Here is a 27658-nt window from a genome sequence, read left to right on the forward strand (position 1 = left end):
CTGCTGACAGAGATTGTGGCTGGCAGCCATTAAAAAAAAAAAGGCAGGCATGAGATGCTTAGGGGGAGATGTGCAGAATAATATAAACGTTTATGCATGAAATAGCTACCACATGCCGAATTTGCCATAATATATGTGCATGCAACTCCCCATGTGCTGATAAATATTGTTGACATTGCAAAACTTGTATGTGCATACAGAATTGCACGTGTGTGTATACAACTGTGCATCAGTATTGGTACAGCAAACTTGTATGCAGAACAGTATTCCAGTACCTGGAGTTGAGTTACAAATAAGAGCAAGATACAGCTGCTGCTAAGGCAGACGTGTATGTGCATGCATCCAATGTGCTCTCCCATGTAAGTGCACATTTTTGCACACAGCCTGCTCGTATATTAATTTGAGCTGTAGCTACACCTAATCCAAAATTACTACATGGGCCCTAGAGTGTTAATGTTCGTCCATACGATTTTCTGTAGCGTCCGTCCGTCTGTTTGTTAGTGTTTTAGTGTTCGGTCTGCGTCTATGTACGAAGCATGGTGTTCAAAGGGCTCTGTGTATAGCCAGCTCAGATATAGGATGTCTCTTTTTCTGTAAATCGGGATTAGTTGCTCTAAAGATGTGTTGGTGTATGGTGTGTAGTCAGTAGGGGGTGTGGTATATGCGGGGGTCTGAACTTTGGGGGTGTGGTACAGAGTGGACTTTGCGCTGTAGGAGGTGGGGTACATGGTGGGCTTTGTGCTATGGGGGGTGTGGTTTAAAAAGGTCTGTGTTGTAGGGGTGTGGCATAGGGTGGGGTTTCCCCCAATGGGAGGTGTGGCATATGTGGGTTCTGCACTATGGAGGTGTGGCATAGGGTGGGCTCTCTTAGGGACCGACTGTGGTCACGGGGGTGGTCTGGTCTCTCTGTGGATCACTTGTTAGTTTCATGAATACTCGCCCGCCGCCTCCTTTTCTCTTTCCTTCCGTTTCTAGTCGCGAACACCGGGGATCGGATCGTCTGTAGCCCTGCACCGGCCCGAGATCTCTTCGGACATCCTCGGCGTTGCAGGAGCTCGGATTGCAGCTGCTATGGCCGGGACCTCGGGACCTGATCTGCGGTGGATCCTCCTCCTGCCTCCGCTTTGCTTCACAGGTGAGATCTGACTCAGCTCAGCCCTTCTCCAAGCCTAATCTCGCAGTAGAAAGGGGGGGGGGGGGGCGAGAAACGACCCGAGTCAGGGAAAATGGTTCAAATGGACCTCCAAACTGAAGAGCCTAAAATAAAGAGATCCCCAGGTCCTAGCTATTGGGTAGAAAACCCACCGATCCTGGAGGTGGGAAGAAGAAAAACTTAGCAAAAGCGATTTTGGAAGAGAGACTCCAAACGAGAGAGAAATTTCTCAAAACTAAAATAGAGAGGAGAGATCCCCAGTATTGATGGGGGGGGGGGGGGGAGAACCGCATGTCCTGCCCTACAGTAACGTGGGGAGTGACCTGCTAAATCGGAAAACATCATGAGATGGGGGAGACCCCAGATTCTCCCACACAGGTGAAATAGCCAGATCTGGGGTGGATGACCTCACGGTGCTGTTCTTTGCACCCCAAAGGGGAGAAAAAGCTATCTTATTGTACCTATTATTACTTAATTGGCGCGGCGTACACTGAAGGTTAGGAGATAAGGTATCATGCCAAGGTCAAAGGCTGTGGCAGAGCCGGAGATTAGAACTGGAGGGACGGGGAGGAGAGATAAAGCGACCTACCAGGGGTTACACACTTATTGGCAACGCCGGGGACTAGCACTGAGACACGAGGGAATAAAATTGACCTGTACCCAGGGCTAGGTTTAAATCTCACAGGGCTCTAAGTGCCGGATCTTGGCAGTTTCCCTTTCAACCCCCCCCCCCCCTCCCCATCCATCCCATCTCCGCTGCTGCCCTGTATGACAGGTGCCTGCTGCTTTTGATGGAAAATTCAGGTCTGGTCAGTGTTAGAGCCGGGGATTAGAACTAAGGCACAGGGGTTGAAAGTCACTCGCTCACGATGGTAGAAGGGAGTTCTGCCTTTTCATTGATATTTTAAACTCAAGCCTGCCCTAGTTTGATATCGTTTCTGGATGTGTGTGCTTTATAGTAGTAGTTTCTTTTCCTGCTATTCATTTCTCCTTTCCTCTCTCCTGGCCCTCCCTTTTTCTCTTCCTTCGGTTTTCCCCTTTCTAGCTCTCCTGCTTGCTGTTTCCTGGTCCTCTCTCCTTGCCTCAGGGCCAGCTCAACCAATTAGACAATATTAAGCAGGTGCCCCTAGGGTGGCAGCTTTTTTTTTTTTTGGGGGGGGGGGGGGGGCAGATACAAACAAAGTAAAACAATAGATCCTGACAGCCACACAAACTCAAAGAATCATCAGTACATATTGTAAGCAGCATTTTTAAAATATTTGTATAAAATATATGTTGTATGTTAAGTTTAATATCAAAATCTTTGGGGAGAGGGCCTGAAAGTTAATTGATGGGAGGTGTAAGGCTGAAATCTTGCCTAAGGCACCGATTACCCCTGTACCAGCGCTTCCCGGACTTTTCTTTTTCCCTTTCTTCGGTCTCCCCCCCCCCCCCCCACCCGCCGCTTCCTTCTTTCCGCCTCCTGGTCCCCTCTCTCCCCATGACCCTCCTCATCTCTCTTATGCTGCTTCACTCCTTGAAGCAGGGTTGACCAATGCTTTCAGGTTTCACTGACTGTGTTTTAAGATGACTAATATAACGCTGCTGACAGGAATTACACATGATTGCATCTTTTGTGTAAAAAGGAAAGAACTTGTTGTTTTGGTCTGCCAAAAATACAGTTAAAACCAATAAGATGATATATTTATAAGGTCTGACGAATATTTAAAAATATAATCCTGAGCTGAGGAAAGAACTTTATGAGTCCTGAAAGATTATATATTTAGTCATTCTAATTACATATAATCTATGAAAAAATGTTCCTTCCACGGAGCACTGGTCTCCAAACATGGTAACCATTGGAGCCCTAGAATACGCAGATTATCTTATGCATATTTATTGTGGATATTTTGAAAACGCAACAGCTCCCATGAAGTCAACCCCTGCGTATTGTCTCTGCCCTGCTCACAGGATGTGTATAGGGTTGCCACCTTGCACAGGTTATCATGAAAATGCTGAGCTAATCCTAGTTTGGCCCCAGTGCATGCAGGGAGATGTAGTCCTGCTTTGGGAAATCAGAGCTACAACTCCACATGTACTCTGGGATATAAACAAGAACCAGACCAGGCTCCATAGGTTGCCCTAGGAGAAGTGGCAACAGTCTGAAATGTGCTGATATTGTCCATAATGCTAGAGATGCTAAGTTACCCAGTTCCAGGAAGGAAATATAGCAACATAGGAAAATGGAGGCAGATAAAGACCATATGGCCTATCCAGTCTGCTCATCCATACCATCTACTATCCCTTTCTCTCCCTTAGAGATCATGTGTGCATTTCCCAAGTTTTATGCAACAGAGGTATTTAAATGTCTCTGTCATTTTGGGGAGACTTACTTACCCCCAAAAGCAGTGTGGGATTTACAGTCCTTTATTCTACCTATTGAAATCCATGCTGCAGACCCCATAATGCACAATGACAGGCTTGTCAGAAAGCCAGGACTGGCTGAAATGTCCCTGTTGGAAATGGACAATTTGGCTGCTCTATAATACTCTGCAGAGCAAAGTGACACAACAAACCAGAGAGAAAATATTTATAAAAAAAGAACAACGCAAAAAGTTTCAACAAGTTGCAGGTCTCTACCCCAAGCTGAGTAACTACAATTAACAGTTGCTGGGAGAGTGGGCGACAGCCCAGGTAGGTGCTGATAAGGCTGGGGAGGAGGGAGGGATGTGGTGTGTATTATTACTGAAATGTTTCCAATAGTCTTTAGTAGAACAGGAAACAGGACACAAGTGATCAGGTCCAAGCAGAGGTACCTGCGTAGGGAGGAATGTGGGACCCTCGCCAACAGTACGGTTGGAAGCTTTTTAGGGACCCTTGGGAATGTCCCAGTTATTCAGATTAGCCTGGGAGAGCTTTCCTCTCAGAGATCCACTTTCCTGAGCAGCAGCTGATCTGGTAATGGATCACTGGCATAAATAACTTTTCTGTTCAGTAAACCAGGTGACTGGATGAAACAATAGAGTCTCTTTAAATCACTCTTGGGAACTGATTCATTTATTTCTATTCTTCAGGACAATATGGGAAGGTTGGCAAGGAAAGAGGTGAGGAAGGAAGGGTGGTAAGAGGCAGAAATGGGGCAAAAAATGAGAGGAGAAGTGGGAGAGGCAGAGGGAGCAGGAGGTGAGAAGGATGGGGAGGCAGGAGCTTAAGCAAAGGGTGAAGGGAAAGGAACAGGGAGAATCGGAGGCAAGGAGGATGCTAAGAGGGATCCATCGTTAACCCAAAACTTACGGAATGCGATAGAATCTTAGTAGAAACTCTGCACCTCCATATCTGCAACTACCACATCATACCCACAGAAACCTCCCAACAAAGGGAGCAGAGCAGGATTAATATGGCTCCTCTTATACTCACCATGCAAGAAAAGAAAAATCAAATTCTGCTGTCCCCTCAGTCACAGGGACACAAATTCCCTCCATTGGCTTGTGAAACAGCTGAAAAATCTTAAACTGAGACACTTGACTCTGTGCAGTATAAAACTGGCTGTATTGAAACAGAAATGCAGTTCTCCAATATTAAACAAAATACTGTACAAAAATGCACATTCTCCAAACCTGGCAGAGAAAAATCAAAGGCTTTTCACAAAAGAAAAAGCAGGGAAATTCTGTATAATCCTGTGAGAAGTAGAAAGATCTGTTATACCCTGCCCTCGGGCCAGAAACATAGTCCTCCGGTTTCTATATAGTGTGACTAAGGTTGCACATGTAAATCTGGTCGTATTCTGGATTTGTGCACCCGACTTAATTGATTAACGAGCCATTCAGGACTGATTGCCAATTAACAAGCAATTATTGATATTAATTGGCATTAGTTAGAATTTACGTGCACAACTGTCTAAGCTAGTCTGTACAGTAATGCATGGAAATTCTAAGACGACTAGTGGAAAAGGGGGTGTGGCCATAGGCAGGTCATAGGCGTTTCTATGCTCGTTGTTGTAGAATACACCCGGTCTTTGCGTAATTTAGGCAGTGGGATTTATACCAGGTTTTACGTGGCGTAACTGCCTGCGACCAAATTTAGTCATGTGGTCGGGTGCTTTGCGTATCTAGGCGTGGCTTTTAGAATATGCCTAGGCGTATTTTTTTCAGTGCTGATTTTTTAGGCATGCTATATAGAATCTAGCCCAATATGACCACAGACAACACTGACTATCACCAGATGAATCTTGGAAGTGTCTGTGTTATTTCTCTTCTGGATTTGTAATTCTTTCCTTATACTAGTTAATTTATTATTTGCAGCAGTGAGAGAGTAATTTTCCAAGGAGGCGCCTACTTAGGTGCTAAGAAAAGTAGGTTCCTACTTTCAGTGGCGTATCCAATCAGGGTGTGTATGTTGCTTACGCACCCCCTGTAAGTCCCTCCTCCCTCCCACCGCATCTCTCCCTTCCCGGCGTGGCCCTGCAAAGATCCCTCCCCCCTGCCTTAAAATCACTTCCAGTCTTCGCCCGAGCAGCGCAGTGGCACCCATAATCTGCCTGTGGCCTGCATGGGGCTTTTTTTCTGAACCGTTCTACCCCTTCTGATGCAACTTCCTGTTTTCTGAAGGGCGGGATGGCTCAGAGAGAAAGCCCTGGTGCAGACCGCAGGCAGCCTATGAGGTGATTTTAAGGTATGGGGGGGGGGGGGGGGAAGGAGTGGGGGAGGGGGCAGAGGGAATTCCTTGTGGGCTGGTAAGGGGCGGGAGAGAGAAGGGAGGGAAATGCAGACACACCCTGTCAAAAATTCCTGGCTATGCTACTGCCTACTTTTCTTTAAAAAATACTAGTGTATGTAGCTTAACCTGTGCCTACATTAAGGGTTGAAGAAAGGACTTCACTAGCCCTGAAAGATTATTATTCTAATTGCATATAAACTATAAAAAATGTTCCTTCCTTGGGGCACTGGTCTCCAGACCTAGTGATCACTGGAGACCTAAAATATGCAGGTTTATCTCGTGTATATTTAATGTGGATATCTTGAAAACCCAAGTGGGTGCAGCTGCCATAAAGATTTCTCAATCCCATGCATTGTCTCTGCCATGCTCTCAGGATGTGTTTAGGGTTGTGACCTAAAGCTGGTGTAAATGTCCCGTTCAGATTTCAAAATAATGTGCGGAAATGATCTATGGGGGCAATTCTATAAGGTGCTGCCTAGAGGTAGTAGGAGCTAGTTATGCATATCAAAGGCGCCATCAATTTGACAGGTGCTGATGTGCAGTAGGTGCAATTCTATAAGGTAGAACCAAAGTGCCATATTGCCTAACTGCAAGGGGACATACGTGTGTGGGCGAAGCATGAACGGGACAAGGGTGTGTCTCCTAGTTAGGTGCATAAGAGGGAATTCTATCCATAGCACTCAAAAATGGGTGCCGAAAAAAATCAGCGCTAAGCGCTATTCCCACACCTAACTTTGGACACCAGACATGCCTGCAGGCTCCCAAGTTAGGTGCACTTACCCAGTATTCTCTAACTATGAGTGTAATTTTTTGGAAAGCCCCTGACATGCTCTTGCCTCTCCCTTGGCCACATTCCCTTTTGGGATACATGCTATGGAGTCTCTTAGCATTACTAGGCCCACCAACGCATGTCAGCTATTGACACCTACACATGGGCGTACCAATGCCGGCCTTACACTAGTATTCTAGAACAGAATCTTGGCGCCAAGCGCATGGCATTGGGGCACCTAAATTGAGGTGCCAAGTTGTAGAATTGCCCTTCATCTGTTTAATTGTGCTTTTCACCCAAACTCCACCCATGTGTACGTCTACCAACAAAGTACGTGCCAACAATTCTACGTGTATACAGTACAGTCTCGAGTACCGACCTTCGCTAATCTGACCATCCGGCATATCTGACAGACATCACATTGATTTCTATTAAAAAATCTTTGTTTTAGAACAAGTTTTGAAAATCAGGAACTCTATGCCTTTTTTTAATGCATTGTTTGAGGGGTTTAGGCATTATTTTCTGTATCATCGGACTTTTCACTTATCTGACAATGGGTCGGTCCCATTTACGTCGGATAATCAAGACTATACTGTACTTGTAAAATTGTACACAGGGGGAAAAGGGCTCATTTACCACGTGGATGCCCATCCTACCACCTATACACCGTCACGTTCATGCACTGGGTTCAGGTTAGCTGTTCTCCCTTAACCCTTTCTCATCTCAGTTCAACCAGATACTTTAGGTTTATTAAACTTTGATAAAATCGCCCTTATTGCGAAACAAATCTGAGCGATGAACATTCCAAAAGCAACAGATCAAAGCAAGAAGGAACTCCATTAAAATATAGAACAGAAACCGTCAATCATTCAACATAATCATCCTGAAAGAGATGAAGGAGAACCCCTTTGTCAACCATGCTAGCTGAGGGGGTGTTTTACTAAAGATTAGCTTGAATTATGTGCTGCAGGTCCCATTTTATTCCTATGGGCCCTGCTGTAGATAACTCGAGACAATCTTTAGTAAAACACTCCCTAACTATCTTCTTTTTCCTAGCCTCAGCACTTTGGAACCAACTTCTCCTAGCCCTCCGAGTTGAATCATCCTACCTCAAATTTAGGTGTGCCTTGAAAACTCCTTCTTTTAACACAGGCCTTTGTTGCCTGTTGGATGCAGTCCGGGTTCCAGATTCAGGTTGTCTGCCTGCTTTCCTCTTTTGATTCAGCTGCCCTAACACATTTTTATGCTTCCACAGGAAAGGCGGCATATTACATTGTAAAAACAATGAACAACAATAAACAATATCTCTGGATGTGATGTTCACAGTACATTATGCTAGCACAAAGGCTACAGCATTTTCAGGAGCTGGTCCTCAGTTATGGAATAAGTTGCCAGGACAGTTACGTCTATGTGCAGAGAAGATTCAGTTTAAACAATTGTTTGAAGGTGAAAAGTGGAGATAAAAATTTGGAATATGGTTAGCCACGGGATACAGCTGGTTTCTGGGGTTTGTTATGTGGTTAGTATTAATGATGGGGGATTAAGGTGGGATAGGTATCAACTGATGAAGTGTGTAGTTGCTTTTGTACTGATTATGAATTGTGTATGTATTTTATGTAAACCGCTTAAGCATAAGCAGGTTAGAAATTTTTAAAATAAGATAAATAATCAAATATACGAAAGTGGCTAAAATACCGCCATTTACATTCATTCTTATTACCTACAACTAGGCACCTTTTTATATAATTACCCTCCATGTGGACAGATCGCCAGGCCAGTAGATGGAGCAGTCTTCAAACTGGAAATAAGAACATAAGAATAGCAATATTGGGTCAGACCAATGGTCCATCTAGTCCAGTATCCTGCTTCCAGCAGTGGCCAATACAGGTCACAAGTACCTGGCAGAAACCCAATTAGTAGCAACATTCCATGCTACCAATCCCGGGGCAAGCAGTGCTTTCCCCATGTCTATCTCAATAACAGACTATGGACTTTTCCTCCAGGAACATATCTAAACCTTTTTTTAAACCCAGATACGCTAACTGCCTTTTACCACATCCTACGGAGCTAGTACCAGAGCTTAACTGTTCTTTGCATGAAAAAATATTTCCTCCTATTTGTTTTAAAATATTTCCATGTAATTTCATTGAGTGTCCCCTGGTCTTTGTACTTTTTGAAAGGGTGAAAAATTGATTCATTTCTACCCGTTCTACACCACTCAGGATTTTATAGACCTCAATCATATCCCCCCTCAGCCATCTCTTTTTCAAGCTGAAGAGCCCTAACTTCTTTAGCCTTTCCCCATACGGGAAGAGTTCCTTCCCCTTTATCATTTTGGTCGCAGGACAGGACTGCATAGACTTCTAAGTCGCAGGCTTTGCATCAGTTATCAGAATGAAAGTACACACGTTTTCGCTTTGAAACTTATGTGTACAAAGTACTCGCGATCACTGGCACCTGCTTTTCGTTTGTGTAGCTTTTGCTGTAGAGGTCAACATGAAGATCTGAAAGTGCTGTCTATGCATACTGTTCCCCTAGGAATGCCTCCCCTCAGTGCAGCAAAAATACATGTGGTTTTGCTTTTTTTTTTAATGTAAGTCCTGCCTTTTCAGTAGAAGCTCTGAGAGTTACATTCAGATACCTGTAGGCATTTTTTTTTTTTTTGCTACATTTGTACCCCGTGCTTTCCCACTCATGGCAGGCTCAATGTGGCTTACATGGGGCAATGGAGGGTTAAGTGACTTGCCCAGAGTCACAAGGAGCTGCCTGTGCCTGAAGTGGGAATTAAACTCAGTTCCTCAGGACCCAGGTCCACCACCCTAACCACTAGCCCAGAGGGTTTACAATCTAAATTTGTACCTAAGGATTAGGTGATCTGCTCATTGTTGCAAGGAGCTGTGGTGGGATTTGAACTCTGATTTCAGAACACTGTGTGGACTTCTAGTCATCTTACAGGGCGAGCATTTCAGGTAGCTGATTCATGCAGGTAAAAAGGATCTTGGCTCTGAGGTGGAGGCAGGGATGGTGAAGGGGAAAAATGAGGGAAGGCTAGAGGAATACACATAACAACAGACTTTTCTGTTGCATGCCCTGGCTTGCTGTTTTGTTGAAGTGGAATAACTAAATCCCCACATTCTTGGCATTTTATCACCAGTGTCCCCAGATCCTTCCTTTCCTAGCCTTTCTTACTAATCCTTCCTCCTCTTTCTAAACCTAGCTGGTCCCCTCCCGTTACCCCTCTTTTTCTGCCTCTCTGCCTTTTCTTCTACCCCCTTCTCTTCTCACCTTCCCCTCCTCTGACCTCTCTTCCCTTCCCTTTTCTTGTGCTTGTTTTCTTCAGCTCATCTATTCATTCTTTCTGTCCCTGTTGGACAGGAGGGTGTGGAGTAGAGAATGACAGGGGGATAAAATTTGTCCCTGTCCCCGCCCCGTCCCTGTGGGTTCTGTCTCCATCCCCACCCCATCCCCATAGGCCCTGTCCCCACAGGTTCTGTCCTTGTCCCCACCCCATCCTCTTGGGCTCTGTTCTCATCTGCAGAAGCCTTGAACACTTTATGATTCTATATTTTAATCTTTTTATTAAAGTATAAAAAGGAACAATATGCTGTGCAACTGTTGTGTATACATTACAAATAGAAAACAATAGTAACAATAAGCTGCTATAATAAACCCTCCCACCAACACCACCCTCTACCCTTTTAACTCCAACAATAGCTGAGTTCTACTACTTCCCTAAGGAATCCTAATCCACCCTGTTAAAATGTCCAGGGGTACAAAATATAACCCGTTCTATATGCCCTAGAGGCAGGGGTGTGCTGGTAAATTGTTAACAGGGGGCTCTCTCTCGCCAGCAAAGTAAAAGAGAATTCAGGAGGGGCCCAAGCCCACATTTTGGAATACATTTGTTAAAGTAGCCATGGAGAACCGGCTCCCAAAATTCTTAAGAACTTAACAAACGGCTTTCGAGAGCCTGTGAGAGCCTGCTCCAGCACACCACTGCCTAGAGGGGAGAAATATGCCCTATAAAGCACTGTTATGTGGATGAATAAGAAGTCATCAACAATCTCAGGATTCAGTCTAGCTCTCCTGTCTTCCACAGTCCTTCCTGCAACAGAAGATATCTTCTTAGAAGATGTGCTGGTAGCAGGATGTATAGAATTCCCCCATGCAAATTTTGCTAGCTGTGGCCAGCACGTTTGCTTGTTTTTCAAAAAAAATAAAATATTGTCATCTGCATCAATCAAACATAAATAACAGTCCAGTTCATTAACAGGCTTCAAAGTAGAAAGTGACACGGAGACAGAGTTTGTCCCCGTCTTCACAGGATCTGTTCCCGCCCTGTCCCTGTGGGCTCTGACCCCATCCCCATTCCCGCGGTTACTGTGGATCCCCGTCCCCCATGTCATTCTCTATTGTGGAGGGCCGTGAGTGGCAGTGGAAGAGACAGTTTCTTTCTGTTTCACCTGCCCAGCTATCAAATGGAGTGGAGGAGTGGCCTAGTGGTTAGAGTACCAGTCTTGTAATCCAGAGGTGGCCAGTTGCTCCTTGTGATCTTGGGCAAGTCACTTAACCTTCCATTGCTTCAGGTACAAACAGCCCTCCTGGGACAGAGAAATATCTAGTGTACCTGTACTTGGGCAAGTCACTTAACCCTCCATTGCCTCAGGTACAAACAGCCCTCCTGGGACAGAGAAATATCCAGTGTACCTGAAAGTAACTCACCTTGAGCTACTACTGAAAAAGGTGTGAGCAAAATCTAAAGAAACATTCAGTACAAAGGATGGGGGGAGGATGAGAAAAGCAGAAATCAGGGACAACCAAGTGAGAGGGGGAGGACTGACCTTATGTTTAATTAGAGCTAAATATTTGTCTGTTTTGCTTTTACCAGAAACATCATTATGAGATTAAAATATCTTGTTTCTAAGTGTGTTCTGATATGAGCAAAGGGATTGGTGACCTGGTGAAGGGCATGTGGTGAGACTGTTTTCTGCTTCTCTTGACAGCTATCTGCTGAGTTTGCTAGGCCTGGATAGACTGTGGTCTGATGGGCTGCAGCTTTGGGAGACAGACAGACAGACAGACAGACAGACAGACCAAGAGAGAGCCAAAGTGCCAAAGCTAGTGGCAGAATTGATTTCAGTAGGGTGGGCTGTACAGTTTGCTGCTGAAGAGACTCCCTTCAGATTATCTTTTGCAGGGATGTAACACTCTGTTATGATCTCCTTTATGAGTTTCCCTCATCAGTGGCATGTGCTCATTTGGGGGAGGGGTGTTGGTGGTGGGGGAGCCTGGAGGGGAGAGAGAGGCTGTACAGAGCTGATAGAGAAGTAGGGAAGCTTTATGAAGTGCTCAGCACACCAGAGGCAGATTGGCTAATTTTAAACAGAATTCCTGGTCGAATGCCAGAATGTCTCCAGCTCTCCAAGGGCTCCCTGCATTCCCCACCCCCATCAATCTCCTGGCATTGTAGAAAGTGCGCAGAGCGACTGGCTGTGCCCAGCTCTGGAGCTTATTAACACAGGGAATAGAGGAAGCCAGTGAAGGAAGGTCCTGGGCGATCATGTGGGGGCCCTTCAGGGCCGTCGCCCCCTACTACTGTCCTGATGTAGACATCTGCTCATTAGTGGGCATGCCAGAGAATTCAAGGTCTGAATGATCCCCTTTCCTGATACCTCATGAACAGAGTAGAAGCATCTTGGCAGTTTAACACTGTCTGTGCTACACCTGTTTTGTGGGAAAATGGAGGACTTCTGTTTCTAGTCACCACCCAGGCCTTTCCCTTATTCCTATCCATCCCACTGGTGCAGTGTGTGGGCCCAAGCCCTTTCCTCACTGCCTCTTGTTTCCAGTCACAACCCAGGCCCTCTGGTCACTCTCATCTATCCTAATGGGACAGTGACTCCCCCAGGGTCATCTCAGTTCCATCTCAGGGAGTATATCCAGTACAATGACAGCCCAGGGTACCCTCCCTCCCCCCCCCCAACTTCCATCCATTCTACTGGTGCAATATATTCCAGTACGTTGACAGCCCTGCCTCCCCCCACTCCTGCCTCCCATCCATTCCACTGGTGCAGTGTGTATATCCAGTACAATTATTATTTTATTATTTCTTAGGATTTATTTACTGCCTTTTTGAAGGCATTCACTCAAGGCGGTGTACTGTAAGAATAGAACAAACATGTGCAATAGGCAATTGCAGCAGTAAAAATATTCAAATAACAATTCAAAGTATGGCATCGTATATTACTTACAATGTCAACACAATATGTAATAGAACATTATAATTGATAGTGAAGGGTAAAGCAAAGATGGAACATATAATGACATCCAGGGCACCCCCCCCCCCCAATCCCATCCATCTCACAGCTACAATGTGTATATGGAGTATCCTGATGGCCCTGCCTCCCCCCCCATCCATCCTGTAGGTGAAGTATGTAGATTTAGTACAGTCCTACCTCAGAGCCCCTCTTCACTCCCATCCTGCTAGCACAGACACTGGGGGCATAATTCAGTTCTGATTCTGCTCTTTTACTCCTATGGACTTGTAATCTTGCCTGATCTAGAGAAACTGGAAATATAAATCCAAAAACCAATGGGGCAGAGCTAGAACTGGATCAGTCCCCTGGGTTTGACCCATATCAGATGGCACAGCAATTTAATTTAAAGGAACGGTGTACAAAGTGAGGGGTCAGAGATCGGAGGAGGGAGAGGAGTTTACAGCCGCTGTGGAGAGGTTTCCATAGTGACCGCAGGACTACCCGGTGTGAAAAGCTTGGGAGAGGGGGGGAGGAGGATTCAGAGAGGGAGGAGTGGTTTCTGCTTTCCATCACACAGTGGAGGGGCCAGGAGCAGGCTCCCAGTCTCAATAGCCTCCCCCCTTTCTAGCCTCTTTAATGCTAAGATAATGCATTTTTCTGCACCTCTGCAGCTTTCTCCTGTGCCCCCTTCCTCCTCCCTGTCTCTCTGTACAGCTGAGAGAGACTAGCAGATGGGATTATGAGTAGGGCTGTGCTGGCCCAGGTCCTGGGACAATAGGTCTCAGTGTTCTGGCTGGGGGTGGGGCAGGACTTATACCAATGTGTGCATCCAACAGGTGCCTACTTCCCAGGGTTTCCCAACCCCCCTTCCCATCTCAGCCGGGCTCAGACAAGAGACCACCCACACAAAAGATACCCTTGTCTTCCGGTCTCTAATTACATCTTTTTCTCCGTCTTTCCATCTTCTTCCTCTTTTGTATCCAGGCCTCACTCCCACTGTCCACTCTCTTTACCATCCTGTCTTCCTCCCTTCCTTTCCCAATAACTCATCCCATTCATTCTCCTTTCTTCCTCCCCAAGTTTCCAAGTTTAAGTGTTTGCTATTCTACCCATCAAGAACATTTTCTGAGCGGTTTACAATGCTAACACAGGTGTAGGAATACTGTGTAGATGAAAGACTTGGGGCCTGATGCTCAAAACCTAATGCCTGCGTTAGAACCGAATAGCGCTGGACTAGCCCCGGTGCTAATCTGCACAGAATGCTCAGAGGACTCTAGCGCAGGAAACAGCATACACACCAAAAATGGCCACAAATTGTATTGTAAATGAGGTCATTTGATATTCTAATGCTCAGAGAACAGCAGACAAGCAAAACCCGCTCTTACTGCTGGAAAAATAACACCGGGGGGGGGGGGGGGGGGGGGGGGGGGGAAGGGGGTTGAAGAGAGAATTTCTTGTGATTTTCTCTTTAAAATCTGCTGGTTTTCTTTTGATTTGGAAGCGGAAGGGAGTCCGTACAAGCCTCCAAGGACCGGTACTGAAAAACAAATGTGTGTGAGTCCAAGCAAAACCTACATAAGTACATAAGTATTGCCACACTGGAACAGACCAAAGGTCCATCAAGCCCAGCATCCTGTTTCCAACAGTGGCCAATCCAGGTCACAAATACCTGGCAAGATCCCGAAAAAGTTCAATACATTTTATGCTGCTTATCCCAGAAATAGCAGTGGATTTTCCTGAAGTCAATTTAATAATGGTATATGGACTTTTCTTTTAGGAAGCCGGCCAGACCTTTTTTAAACCCCGCTAAGCTAACTGCCTTTACCACATTCTCTGGCAACGAATTCCAGCATTTAATTACACGTTGAGTGAAGAAAACGTTTCTCTGATTCGTATTAAATTTACTACTTTGTAGCTTCATCGCATGCACCCTAGTCCTAGTATTTTGGAAAAAGTAAGCAAACAATTCACGTCTACCCGTTCCACTTCACTTAGAGGAACCCAAATTATAGCTACGTCATGCAAGGTTCCACGTTAGGAGTCATGGACCAAGAATGGGATCTAGGTGTCGTTGTTGATGATACGTTGAAACCTTCTGCTCAGTGTGCTGCTGCGGCTAAGAAAGCAAATAGAATGTTAGGTATTATTAGGAAAGGAATGGAAAACAAAAATGAGGATGTTATAATGCCTCTGTATCGCTCTATGGTGTGACCGCACCTTTAATATTGTGTTCAATTCTGGTTGCCGCATCTCAAAAAAGATAGTGGAATTAGAAAAGGTGCAGAGAAGGGCGACGAAAATGATAAAGGGGATGGGACGACTTCCCTATGAGGAAAGGCTAAAGCGGCTAGGGCTCTTCAGCTTGGAGAAAAGGTGGCTGAGGGGAGATATGATAGAGGTCTATAAAATAATGAGTGGAGTTGAACGGGGTAGATATGAAGCGTCTGTTTACGCTTTCCAAAAATACTAGGACTAGGGGGAATGCGATGAAGCTACAATGTAGTAAATTTAAAATAAATCAGAGAAAATATTTCTTCACTCAACGTGTAATTAAACTCTGGAATTTGTTGCCAGAGAATGTGGTAAAGGCGGTTAGCTTAGCAGAGTTTAAAAAGGTTTGGACGGCTTCCTAAAGGAAAAGTCCATAGACCATTATTAAATGGACTTGGGGAAAATCCACTATTTCTGGGATAAGCAGTATAAAATGTTTTGTACTTTTTTGGGATCTTGCCAGGTATTTGTGACCTGGATTGGCCACTGTTGGAAACAGGATGCTGGACTTGATGGATCTTTGGTCTTTCCCAGTATGGCAATACTTATGTTAAAAAGCAGCGGTACCAGCACAGAGACCCCTGGGGAACCCCACTAACTACCCTTTTCCATTCAGAATACTGACCATTTAACCCTACTCTCTGTTTTCTATCCTTTAACCAGTTCTTAATCCACAATAGGACACTATCTCCTATCCCATGACTCACCTGAATATGAAAGCTCATATTGGTACCTGTTTTCTGCATTTCAATATAAGCCTTTCAAGTGAAAAAATGTTTTGAGAAGCTTATATTTAAAAGCGCAGAAGAGCAGCACTGATTCGTGCTTTGCTTTCGGGTTTGCCTGGTGCATTCGCACAAGAGCTGCACTTACTGCGACACTCGTCTGCATATGCGCCAAGCCCGTTTCTCTCCTTTGCTTTCGCTTTTACAATGCACGTATAATTTGAACGCCATTAGCTTTGAGCATTCTGCGCTGTTCCTGTGATACTTTGCTGGTGCTGTTCGCTTCAGCGCCAGAGTTTTGCGCATCAGGGCCTTGGTGAGGGGGAAAAAAAGTAAGGGAAGAGGGGAAGAACTACAATTTGTTACAGGAAAGGTAAGAAGATGAGTAATATGGGATCAGGAAGAGGGGGTATCCTGCAGGTTCACGCTGGAAGTAATCTCACGAAACACCCTGTATGAAAAGGGTAGGGATGATTGAGATTTTAAAGTAAAGGCATTATTAAATAAAAAGGTTTTCAAATCAGATTTAAATTTGTCTAAAGAGGTCCCTTTGTACAGAGAGAGAGAGGCAATGCATTCCAGAGGATAGGGCCTGTGACAGGAACTATGGAGTGGGGAGCGGCATTGCGGCATCATACTTGATTTGTCTCATGGTGAGACTCTCACCCCCCCCCCAATCTAAATCCAGATTCTCCCCTACAGAAGTGGGGGAGGAGGGGTCCTATAAGACAGGTCTCTCTGTTCTTTAGCTTGGGGCAAGGTGGGAGCTGTTCTAGTGTTTGACTGATAAATTCCTTACTCCTTTTATTCCGGTTTGTTTGTTTTCCTTTGAACTGGTAAAACAGCAAACTGAAAGGCCAGAGGTTACAAGACTTTAGCCAAGGTGTTATCATTTTTATCAAAAACAGTGTCTCTAGAGTTTTCCATGCCTCAGCAATCATAGCCTCCTGATTTAAAGAAACAGGGTTGTGGCAGGAGAGGAGCCTGGGAGATCCTAGGCTGCCACATAGGTGCCCTGTAGGATGTAGAGGGAAGGGAGGACCACCGAAAAATAAAAGTGAACACTGCAGAACTCAGCGTCAGCAGAACTGGAAGAGGGGTATGAAAAACTATACAGCTTTTATTAAACTGGCTAGTTCAGACCCAAGTATTCAAATGCCTGATCTCTGCAACACAACCAAACTAAAGCATGTAATGGACATAACACAACTCTTCCAATGTACGATTCCCTAATGTGGCTGTGCCACATGAAAATGTGGGATACAAATGCAATAAATAAATAAATAAACTTTATCTTACCACAACATCACCTTGTATTTGTTCACACCGGAGTCTGCAAACGCCTCTCTGGTACTATGTAAGCCACATTGAGCCTACAAATAGGTGGGAAAATGTGGGATACAAATTTAACAAATAAAATAAATAAAAAAGCTAGCTGGGCATATCCAAGCAACAGCACTGACTATTCGGGTCAGCTGCAATACCCGGCTTTATGTGGGTACAGTTGATATTCTACGCTGTACCCACGTAGCTAACCGGGCAAAGTTAGGCCTGCTATTTATGTGATCTTACATTAACACTGCTTATTCCCTGAGCTCACGTAACTCCCAACTCTTCTCAGACTCTGCCTTAGTAGATTATCCCTTCCTGAACCGGTCAGTGCAATTTAATTGGGCACTTGCTTCTTCTGCTTGGTTAAATTGTTTGGAATATATAGCCATACAGTTTCCAAAACCTGTAGTAGGCAGGTGACCTGAAGCAGAGCAAAGACGTAGTTCTCTATATAAGAATAGTGAGGAAGCTTACACTGTTACTGCCTGTGCTGTACCTGTTTTCCGGTGGGGTAGTGTGTGTATGAGGGAAGACTGTACTGCTGTTGCCTGTGCTGTATCTGTTCTGTGTTGAGGCAGTATGTGAGAGGGGGAAGATTGCAGTGCTGCTGCCTCTGTTGTATCTGTTCTCTGGTGGGGTAGTGTGAGTATGAGGGAGGATTGCACTGATGCTGCCTGTGCTGTATCTGTTCTGTGGGTAGGCAGTGTGTGTGAGAGAGGGAGGATTGCACTGATGCTGCCTGTGCTGTGCCTGTTCTTTGGTGAGGCAGTGTGTGTGTATGAGGGAAGATTGCACTGCTGCTGTGCCTGGGCAGTGTGTGTGTGAAGGAAGCTTGCATTGCTGTTGCCTGTGCTGTATCTGGTTAGTGGTGGGGCAGTGTGTGTGTAAGGGAAGCTTACACCGCTGCTGCTTGTGTTGTATGTATTTTGCAGCAGGACAGTGTGTAAGATAAGGAGTAAAGGATAAGTGAATGTGCAAATATTCTTTTATTCGTAAAAGTCAAATTCTGCCATTAAAAATCATCTTAGCTCAGACTGAAAGTCATAAAATATGAGAAATAGTGACAGCACAATCTGCTTTCCCTTTTTCTCTCTCATTTCTCCCTCGTCTGTTTGTAAATATCACTCGGGTTTCATTTACGATTGAAATAACACAACAGTGAGAAATGTCAGATGCAAGTATTTAATTCATTATTGATTTTAAGGGATTTACAAGCACTTGAAAGTCAGGCTTTACCAAACTAAACAGAATTATTGGCAGACCTATAATATAGAGCCATTAGTGTGGAGAAAGGGTTGTGAGAGGGTTAGGAAAGATGATGGTGAAAGAGAGGGGTCATCTATGCAGATAACATGTAAGGTGCCCTTCATTACCCCAGGGTTGGCCAGTTGAACTGAAAAACATGTTGAATATTAGTGAGCCCTTTCTATCCAAGCTATATCCTCTGCTTCACAACTCAAATATGCTATGCTATCAGAGATGTCCCCTTATCCCAACACGCCCCCCCCCAACCAGGGCATGCTGGGTATCAGTGACCCTCCTCCAGAGATACCAAAATACCCAATACCAGGCTGGACATTTGGGGACAGTCCTGGATTTCTGACCACCCCATCCTGTTGCATTATGGGACTTGTAGCACTGATTTCAATGGGCAGGATCAGCAGGGTCAGCTCAGTCTATGGATGGTGAGGCTCTGGCTTGGCAGAGACAATCGTAATAAGAGATGTTAAAGTCCTGATCCAGCACCTCTCCCTCCCTCTTCCTTACTCCCTCTGTGGTGGTGGGGGGAGGGGACGGAGAGGTGCTGGACCAGGCTTTGGGATTTTGGTGTCCATTTTCACTAGTGTGTGAGGGGGGGGGAGGAGGGGATGAGAGAGAGAGAGAGAGAGGGAGGGAGGGGGGGAAGCTACTAGATTGGGGGGGGGGGGAGGGTTTCGATGGAAAAGTTGGCTCAGGGTACCATAGTCCCTTGAGCTGGCCCTGAGGGTGAGGGTCAGGCACTACAAATCCCACACTGCTTTGGGATGTAAATTCAAAACCAGGATTGTCCCAAAATCTCCAGCCTGAAACTGGGTAATGGCATCTCTGTTCCAGGCAGGTAGGTCCTCTCTTCCCATGTGACTGAGATATGCTGGATACTAGCATCCTATTCTTATCCCAGCCAGGCCGTCTGTGGAGTGACACAGGAATGTTGGGAATAATTTACGGTTTTTATTAGAACTGGTGGCATGACCCGTAATGTTTATTTTTATAGTGTACTGGAAAAATGCATTTTATTTTTGATGGAAAGGTCACTCCCTGGGGGAAACCAGAGGTCCTGGGCAAGTCCAGTGTTTCAGTGGCTCCAGCATGATTCACTGACTTGGCCAGAAGCAAAGTGTGGTGGCTGTCAGATGGGCTGAATCTGGAGGGGGAATCAGAGGGCAGAAGCTCAGCAGCTTAATGTTGCAATAATGAAGAGAATGAGTATTTGTTATCTCACCTTTCATCTCAGATGAGTCTCTGCATGCTTTGCAGCTACAATGCCTAATAAACAGCCAGGGGTAGCCTGTGGGAGATATAGAGGGATCTAGGGTGGGCCGGGGGTGGGGTGGGGGGCTTGTTGTGGGAGCCTCATTTTCATAAGTCAGTAGGGGCTGAAAAGTGGGTCATACATGAAAAACACATTTGCTGAATGGAGCGGCTGGCTCTAGAAACAGCCACCCCAAAATACATACTCTGCAGATCTTGAGTCCCTCCTGTTAGTGGGGTGGTGAGTGTTGAAGGGAAGGCTGATCTTACTGTTAGATAAGGGGATAGATGGGGGAAGAAGACATTCTGGAATTTTTAGGGTTTTTTGGGGGGATAATTTCACAGTCTTTTTATTGTAGGGTACTAATGGATGGATGTGATGGGGAAGGATGGGAATTTTATTGTTTTGTTGGTGGAGGGTGCGTTAAGGAGGTTGCTTGAGGGAAGGGGTATGTTAATTAATTCGTTTGTATACTTCTTCAGTAGTTTTTGTTAACCTGTAAGCAGTATAAATAATAATGATCTTAAATTTCAAGATTGTGTAGAAATTTGTCCAGCCTTTCCATAACACCCCCTCAGGCTCCTACAATTAGGCAAGACTCTGGAACAAGCCATGTCGGGTTATTCCTATTGTAGCAGTATTACGCCAAGGGAGAAAGTTCTACAAAACCTTGAAATTTCAGATTTGACAGCATCAGACTTACAGAAAACAGTTTTGATGGGTTCAAGCTAAATTTTACAAAGATACATGGATAATTCTTAAGCTTCGGGATGAAGCTCAAATTCTCCAGTGATACCAGATAAATCTTTGTGTCATGAGCCATGTATAATAACCATAATAATAAATAATAATAATCCTAACCAAGTTTATAGATGTATCTGAATGTATTCATAGGCGCCGACTCCATGGGTGCTGTGGGTGGTCGAGCACCCCCAATATTTGATCCGCCGGAAGTTGGAAGTTGCCAGCCCAACCTGCCTGGTGCCCGCCCTCTTCTCCCTCAACAGTCCTCCACCGGTCCACCCTCGCCTTCCTGCGTGAAGCCCAGAATTTTAAAAGTCATCTTACCTCGGGGTCCCGGCGGCAGCAGTGAAAAGCGAGCAGGCTCGGCGCTTCAGCCTTCCCTTCTCTTGCCTCAGCTCGGGACCAGAGCTGAGACGAGAGAAGGGAAGGCTGAAGCACCGAGCCTGTTCGCTTTTCACTTCTTCCATCGGGACCCCAAGGTAAGATGAATTTTAAAATTCTGGGCGGCACACAGGAAGGCGAGGGCGGACCAGCAGAGTACTATTGTGGGAGAAGAGGTCTGGCTGGGGTTGGACTGGCACTCAGAGGAGAGGGAGGGGGGCCTGGAACTTGGAGGAGAGGAAGGGGGGAGAGGGAGGGGGAGGGGAGGGGGGAATGGAGGGGGGAGGAGAGAGAGGAGGAGAGAGAGGAGGAGGGGGGAATGCACCACCTGTAAAAAAAAAAAAATTCAGCACCCCCAATCATTTTGAAAAGTTGGCTCCTAAGAATGTATTTAGTGCCCCTGTATTTTATTTATTTATTGTTTTTACCTTAGCTGGATATTAAACCGTCACTTCCTCTTTTCCCTGCTGGTTGTTTTGTGGCTGACAGGGTTTAACCCTTGCTTTATTTATTTATTTTGACATTTATACCCCACATTATCCTAGACATACTTGAGTTCAGTGTGGCTTACAATAAATAAAACAACAGGCAAGGTTTACAGTACTATAAACAGAATATCTGGTAAGAGCAGAGTAGCACAAGTAAGATACAAATAAGAACTAAATAATAAATCATTGATGGCCACTTACAATCTAACACACTCCATCAATGGGTAGAAACTTCTCAAAGAGGAAAGTTTTCAGTCTTTTGCGAAATACCAAGTAATCAGGCTGACTCTTGATTGCCATTGGCACTGAGTTCCACCACTTAGCACCTTGGTATGTAAGGTCTGCGGAGTGAACCGACTTACAGCGCTCTCTCTTGCAATCTGCAAGATGAAGTCTAAGGTAGGCCCTAGAACCAGAAGTTATATTTCGAAGAGGACTAGTTATTAAGGGCTGCATGTAATCTGGTGTCATGCCATATAATATTTGAAAGACAAAAATACATCATTTAAAAATAATCCTGGCTTTAATGGGCAGCCAGTGCAGCTTGCGTAATAATGGAGTGGCTCTATCAAAACGTGATACCTTGAGGACAAGCCTAGCTGCTGAATTTTGGACTGTTTACAGCTGTTTTAGGACACCCTCCTTACATCCTTTCTCTTCTCTCACCCCCCCCCCCCCCCCAGTTTGCTTTGCAGAAGTGGTGGTTTCCGTGCCAGAAGTCGTAGAAGCAGAATTGTGGAAGAATGTCCTTATTCCCTGCACTCATATGATCACTGAGGGGCCGGCCGATTACAGTGTTCAGTGGTTTATAGTAAGTATGGCAGGGGTGTCGGGTTGGGGCTCCAGCAGGTAATATCCTTCAGACTGGAGTCACTGTGATGTAATTTGGGCTCTGATACTTCCTCTCCTCATTTCTTGTAGCTATCTCTGCTATGTAATAATAATGATAATAAAAAACAATACTGTGATTTTCATCGACATTATGAATACTAGCAGACACAAGAATTAAAGACAAAGGGGCCGATATTCAGATCGCGGGAGTTAGCCTGGCTAACTCCTGCGGTCAGCTCTAAATACGACCTGGATTATTTTTGGCTGGTTTGAACATAACCGGCTAAGTCGACATTCAGACTTAACGGGTTATGTTCAAACTGGCCAAAGATGTCCCATTTATTCACGTGGCCAAATATAACCACTAAAGTGGGGCTGAAAATCAGTAGATAGACGGTTATATTGCCCAATATAACTGTCTATCAACTTGCTGCTTACTGGCGATATTTAGCAAGAGATAGCCAGCTGTTTCCTGCTAAATATTGATAGATAACTGGTTATGAGGTATTTAACCGACCAGGTGCTGATCCTGGGTGGTTAAATGCTTTTGATTATCGGAGAGAAAGAACTGGAAAAATGAACAAAGCATCAACCATGTTGGATTATCCCTATAGACTGGACAAATTTCTACAAAACCTTGATAAGATGTGACAACAGCTTCGAGCCTTATGCAATTTAGGTGCATTTAAAAAAAGCTCTAAAAACTGCCCTCTTTCAACAAGAGTAAATTTTGAACTGTTTGTATTGACACAAATTGGTCTAGTTGCAGTATGCAGAAACAGGTTTGATTCTGCTGTTTCCCTGTCCAATGTCGAGTTGATTATAATGTTTATTTGCACATGTCTTTTGATGACTGTGAATGCATATTGTCCCTCACTCAGGATTGTAGATGTGCAGGCTATACATTTTTAAATAAATACATTAAAAAAGCCAGTGGACTTAAACAGTAAAGGTTCAAGCTACATTTTACAAAGATACCTGGATAATTCAGATCTGTTTTACAATATCTGCTTGTTTTTATTTCTAATATGGTAACCAATATCTTTCTGTAACACTAAGTGTCTATTTTCTAATCTGTTTCCACCAATCATGATATATATTGTAAGCCACATTGAGCCTGCAAAGAGGTGGGAAAATGTGGGATACAAATGCAATAAATAAATAAATAAATTCCTAAGGTTCTGTATGAAGCTTGAATTCTCCAGTGATACCAGACAAATCTTTGTTTGTGTTATGCGCCATGTATAATAATAATAGGGTCAAAATTCAGCTGGATTTGGCCATTACCGGCATTATGTCCAGATATTCACTGCTAGCCCATGTATGGGGACTGACATTTAATATCCGTGTTTAGGCATTTGGCTATCCCTTATTCGGTTAAGTGTGATATTCAGCATTTAACCACCTAAGTGAAATCAGACAAAGGTAAGACTGAGTTTTGTGTGTTCCGATTTGTCTGATTAACTTAGGTGGTTAAGTGCTGAATATCAGACATCACATAAGTGCCGACTCCGCCCTCTGGCTCTGGTTAACATAAGCAGTGGTGTACCGAGGGTGGAGAGGTGGGGCAGTCCGCCCCAGGTGCAGTGTCATCCCCCCGACGCATCACCTCCAACCCCCCCCCCCCCCCCAGTGCATTACTCTTACCTCCTGGAGTGCAGGGAGCAGCTGCACAGCTGTTGGCTCCCTGCTCCCTCTGATGTTACTTCCTGTTTCGGGGCAGAGGGCGCAGGGAACCGGCAGAGCTGACAGCCGTGCGGCTTCGCCCAGCACCCCAGGAGGTAAGAGCAGTGCATCTGGGGGGACGACGCTGCATCTGGGGGAGGGGGTGCACAGCGGCGATCTGCGTTGGGTGGCAGCCGACCAAGGAACACCGCTGAATGTAAGACCATAAGAAGAGCCATGCTGGGTTAGGCCACTGGTCCATTGAGCCCTGCATCCTGTCTCGGACAGTGACTGCTATGTGTCACTTGGTAGTACTCAGCAGATCCTAGTGGGGAGCTTCTTTCTTTGTTACTCACTGTCAGACATAAGAGGTGGCCATCCCCATGTTTACCTGACTAGTGAGAGTTAATGGAGCTCACCTCTAAAAAAACTTGTCCAAACATTTTTTTAAACCCACATATATTATTAATTAGGACCAAATCCTTTGGCATCAAATTTCACAGCTTAATTGTTCATCGACTGAAATTATATTTTCTTAAGTGGGTTTTGATTTTGCTCCCAGTTAGTTTCTTGGTGTGTCCCCTAGTTCTTGTACCACAGGAAAGAGTCTATAAGTATTTCCTATTTACTTGTTCCACTCCACTGATGAGCTTGTAAACCTTTATCATGTTATCTCTGTGGGTCTTTTCCTACATCTCCTTCATGTAGTTTGATTCTAGTTCTAACTTCTGTGGCTCTCTATGTTCTGAGTTCTGCGCAGGTCCCAGTTCTGGCTCTGATCCCTCCACTCTGTGTTTTAATCAAGGTCTGATTGTATTTCTGGTTCTGATCTGGATCTCTGTGCATCTCTATTTATTGACTATAGGCAGATAAGAATGGAGAGCGCCGGCGCATTGCGTATCGGGATGAATTCAGCACCTCGATTGATCGCAATACAGAGTACACAGAGAGGGTCTCTGTGGACCAGGACTTCAGCCTCAGGATCACAGGCGTGGAAGTGACAGATGAAAGGGTTTTCTATTGCCAGGTGATGGCTGGTGAAGCAGGGAACGGCGAGGGCATGACAAATCTTAAAGTATACGGTGAGGCACGCGCCTTGTGGAAAGGGAGGAAGGGTACAAGAGGAGAGCTGGAAAATGCTGGGTGAGGTTGTGGGAGATGGGATTTAGGGGTGTGAGAGAGAGAACTAGGGAGTAAAGCTGGAGGACATGGGACTAGGGATTGAGGAGCAAAGGAGCGATGGTGACATCCAGGGATTAGTTTGGGGGAAGGCTGGAGGGATACTGGATGAATAGATGTGGTATAGAGTAGATGAGTGGGATTGAGAGATGCAGAAGGGATGGTTTGGAGTGGACTGGGACAAGGGTGGGAGATGGAATACAGGAGGGATTGCGGTTTCTACAGATGAATGGTATGCAGTGGGATGGTGCAGTATAAGTGAGGTACACAGGCACTATGGGAGGGTGAGATTGTATACAGAAGAATTTGGGGTGTTGTGCGACAGAATGAGAGGCTGGGATTGAGGGGTACATAAGTACGTAAGTATTGCCACACTGGGACAGACCAAAGGTCCATCAAGCCCAGCATCCTGTTTCCAACAGTGGCCAATCCAGGCCACAAATACCTGGCAAGATCCCCCAAAAGCTCTATACATTTTATGCTGCTTATCCCAGAAATAAGCAGTGGATTTTCCCCAAGTCCATTTTAATAATGGTCTATGGACTTTTCCTTTAGGAAGCCATCCAAACCGTTTTAAAACCCTGCTAAGCTAACTGCCTTTACCTCATTCTGTTGGATTATTTGTAGTAAATAATCAGCAGATTTTAGTACACACAGCTTCAGCTTTAGAAATGTTAATTTCTTTCTTCATCTCTCTCTCATTCACCCCTGAATAATTCACTGCTGAGTCACTTTAAAGTTGAAGTAACAAAACATCTGTTTACTCACAGTTTGTAGTTAGATTATAATCAGACAGGCTTATATATACATATTACTATACATTTGTATTATCAGCTCCTTCCATGTGCTTAGATGGTAATGGATGCTCACACCACCATAGATCCTCTCAGGTTAGGAGAGATCATGAGCTCCATGTGCTCCATGTGCTGCATGTGCTGTGTCTAAACCCCCACAGGAAGTTGCATAGGTGTGTGACCTCTCTAAGTAATTCACATCAGAGGTCACAGAGTAATCACAGAGAAATAATAGGTGACAGGCAATGCATGTAAAATACAATTACATTCCAACAAACCCCTTCTCATGCATAACTGTCATGCAATTATTTATTCATACAAAGTCCAAGCTTTATACGCAGATTCACAAAATGTTCTCTGGGTAACGGTTTGGTCATGATGTCAGCTGTCATCTCACTGGTGTGACAATAGTGTAGACTGATGACCCCTTCTTTCGCCAACTCTCGCACGTTGTGGTATTTCGTTGCGATGTGCTTGGTGCGTGACTGAACCTTGTCATTCTGTGACAGTCGGATGCAGCTCTGATTATCTTCCATTATCTGGATTGGTCTCTGTTCAGCTATTCCGAAATCCAGCAAAAGTTTTCAATCCACATCAGTTCTCTGCACGCTTCCGATACGGCCACGTATTCAGCTTCTGTAGAAGACAGACTCACAATACTTTGTTTATGACTGGCCCATGAAATTTGTACATTTCCATACATAAACACATATCCACTTGTGGATTTATAATCAGAATGATCCCCTGCCCAATCTGAATCACAGTAACATATTAGTTTTGGATTACTATTGGCTGAAATCTTTAATTTACAATCAATGGTACCCTTTAAATACCTTACCATCCTTTTAACTGCAGTCCAATCTGATTTGGTAGGTGAGCTGACCTTTCTGCTCAAAATTCCTACTGCATTTGCTATATCAGCCCTGTATGTGGTAGCTAGATATAAAAGCTTACCTATGGCTGATCTATATTGGATGTTATCTGGTAAAGGTTCTCTTACTGTTTCATCCTTCAGAAAATCAGTGATCATGGGAGTGCTTACAACTTGGGCATCTTGCATACCTAAACTTTCAATAAGCTCATTTATTTTCTGCTTCTGGCTTAGAAGATAAGAACCATCATTTTGTTTCTCAATTTCTATACCAAGATAGTATGACACATTACCAAGTTCTTTTATCTCAACATTGAGGTTTAAACACTTTACAATGTCCTTGTACTCTTGCTCACTTTTGCTTGCAATGAGCAGATCATCAACAAAAGCTAAAATGTATGCATATTGTCCATTTGTGCACCTAGTGTACAAGCATTTATCTGCTTCACCTTGCTTAAATCCTAAATTTGTCAATATTTCATGCAATTTATCATTCCAACATTTTGCACTTTGCTTTAATCCATAAAGACCTTTGTTTAATTTACACACTAGCTGTCTTTGTTTTGTATTTATGAAACCTGTTGGTTGTTCCATGTACAAGTCTTCAGTTATATCTCCGTGAAGAAACGCTGTTTTCACATCAATGTGGTTGACTTGCATGCCTTTTGAGACTGCAATGCTCAGAAGTGTTCTGATTGTCGTGTGTTTCACTACAGGTGCAAACACTTCATCAAAATCTTCTCCATATTTTTGAAGATATCCCTTTGCGACTAATCTGGCTTTATACCTTTCCACTTTTCCTTGTGCATTCCTTTTAACTTGAATACCCATTTGCATCCTATAGCTTTCTTGCCAGGAGGTAATTTTGTAAGAATCCAAGTATTATTTTTATCCAATGCATCAATTTCTTCTTGTGCAGCTTTATGCCATTCAGCAGCTTCTTCTGCTGACATTTTCTCAATCTCATCCCATGTTAAGGGCTCTTGAGCTT

The 27658-nt window shown here is 44.6% G+C and overlaps 1 protein-coding gene across 2 annotated transcripts in view; it reads left to right on the forward strand.

Annotated features, from left to right (window-relative positions):
• The first annotated feature begins 868 nt into the window (after positions 1-868).
• Positions 869-27658, forward strand: part of LOC115475459 (basal cell adhesion molecule-like) — a 99289-nt gene continuing 72499 nt past the window's right edge. For both annotated transcript variants that reach the window (XM_030211191.1, XM_030211192.1), the window contains exons 1-3: positions 869-1135; positions 22011-22138; positions 24689-24905. In XM_030211191.1, the coding sequence (XP_030067051.1) occupies positions 1072-1135; positions 22011-22138; positions 24689-24905 (409 nt within the window). In that variant the 5' untranslated portion in view covers positions 869-1071. The remainder of the gene's footprint in view (positions 1136-22010; positions 22139-24688; positions 24906-27658) is intronic.

Source organism: Microcaecilia unicolor, chromosome 8, assembly GCF_901765095.1.
Source record: "Microcaecilia unicolor chromosome 8, aMicUni1.1, whole genome shotgun sequence".
NCBI classification, from domain to species: domain Eukaryota; kingdom Metazoa; phylum Chordata; class Amphibia; order Gymnophiona; family Siphonopidae; genus Microcaecilia; species Microcaecilia unicolor.